We start from the raw sequence: 1624 nt of genomic DNA, 5'->3' as shown, positions 1-1624 counted from the left end.
TCCCAGTTGTCACAGGTGGTACTGATGGAATTGGAAAATCATATGCAGAAGAGGTAGGTGATTTTCAAGATCTTTCCTTTTGATATAAAAAATAAGAATAAATATGGGATGATTTCTTACAGTAGTTTTGATTTTTGAAGTAAAAAACACAAATACAATGTTGTGTGGTACAATAGATGCTTTTTGTTTCTACCTTGTTGGAAATACCGTATTTGCTTAAACAGACGCAATTTTTTGAAACAAATTTCGTGTAAAATAAGTATAAAACTTTCTGATTGTACTGGGTAGTTGGAACTGGGAACAATTCAGTGTAATTTTATTTTATATCATGTAAGTGTGTACAATCTTCAGATTTGAAAGTCAATTATTTTGAACTATTTTCCAAAAAATGAAAATATTATTATAGGTGGTTACATTTCTAGGCTAGTCCATGACATCATTTTCACAAAAAGGACTGTGATTAACAGACAGGTATTGATAGACACAGGCAAAGGGTTCAGATTCTCTGCAACGAAATTAAAGAACAGGAGAGCATCATAGTTTGAAGACCGTTGTACAAAGCAGGAGCCGGGGCAGTATTCTTTAGGCAAGTTTCTCTGCCTTCTGGTCCCTGAGAAGGCACCTACAGCCTACGGTGAAATTATCTGGAACAGTGGGGTGATTCTTATAAAGATCCCAGCAGATTCACTGGATCTTCCATTTCTCATTCTCAAAAGGTCTTTTTGTTAATTTTAATTTTTCCAGCTTTTTATTTGGAAGAATATCAAAACTACAGAAAAGTTGCAAGAATGTAACAAACACCTGTATACTCTTCACCTGGATTCACTAATTGTTAATATTTGGCACATTTAATTTACTTTATTATTATTATTAATTATTTCGCTGGACCATTTGTAAGTTAGTTATAGACATAACAGTTCACCCCTAAATATTCCAGGATGAATCTTCTAAGAACTAAAACATTCACCCTTACAACCCCAATACATTGGTCACAATAGGAAGTTTAACGTGACACAATACTATTGTATGACATACAGCCCTTATGCAGGTTTCCAGTGGCCCCAGTACCTCCTTTTAAGCTCTTTTTTTATTGTTGTTGTTCCAAGATCCAGATAAGGATTATGCATTGCATTTGGTGTCATGTCTCTTAGTCTCCATTCATCTAAAAGAATAAGTTAGCCTTATTTTTCTTTTATAAGAATGCCATTTCTGAAAAATCCAGGTTAGCTGTCTTGCAGACAAATTTGGATTTGTCTCTTTGTTTTCTCATTAGATTCAGGAAAAACATGTTTTCATCGGGAAGGCTACACAGGTTTATCCTTCTGAGTTCATCTTAGTAGGAGGCACAAGAAGTCTCATTTGTCCCATTATTGATTATAAACGTAATTAATAAGGAATATGTGGAATGACACTTTGAGGCTGTATAAATATATTATTTCCCAAGAATCTTTTATCCAATGGTGTTAGGATTCATTGACAGTTTTTGCCTACATTGATTATTACCATGGTGGTTAAAAAATGGTGATTTTTGGCCAGGTGTGGTGGCTCACACCTGTAATCCCAGCACTTTGGGAGGCCGAGGTGGGTGGATCACCTGAGGTCAGGAGTTCAAGACCAGCCTGGC

General features: G+C 35.4%; 1 protein-coding gene across 1 annotated transcript in view; it reads left to right on the top strand.

Moving 5' to 3' along the window:
• HSD17B12 (hydroxysteroid 17-beta dehydrogenase 12) overlaps positions 1-1624 on the top strand; it is a 168507-nt gene that overhangs the window by 69973 nt on the left and 96910 nt on the right. The window contains exon 2 of the mRNA XM_050758246.1: positions 7-53. Within this exon, the coding sequence (XP_050614203.1) occupies positions 7-53 (47 nt within the window). The remainder of the gene's footprint in view (positions 1-6; positions 54-1624) is intronic.

Source organism: Macaca thibetana, chromosome 14 (assembly GCF_024542745.1).
Source record: "Macaca thibetana thibetana isolate TM-01 chromosome 14, ASM2454274v1, whole genome shotgun sequence".
In the NCBI taxonomy this organism is placed as follows: domain Eukaryota; kingdom Metazoa; phylum Chordata; class Mammalia; order Primates; family Cercopithecidae; genus Macaca; species Macaca thibetana.
The sequence above is the reverse complement of the archived record's forward strand: the minus strand, read 5'-3'. Positions and strand labels throughout refer to the sequence as shown.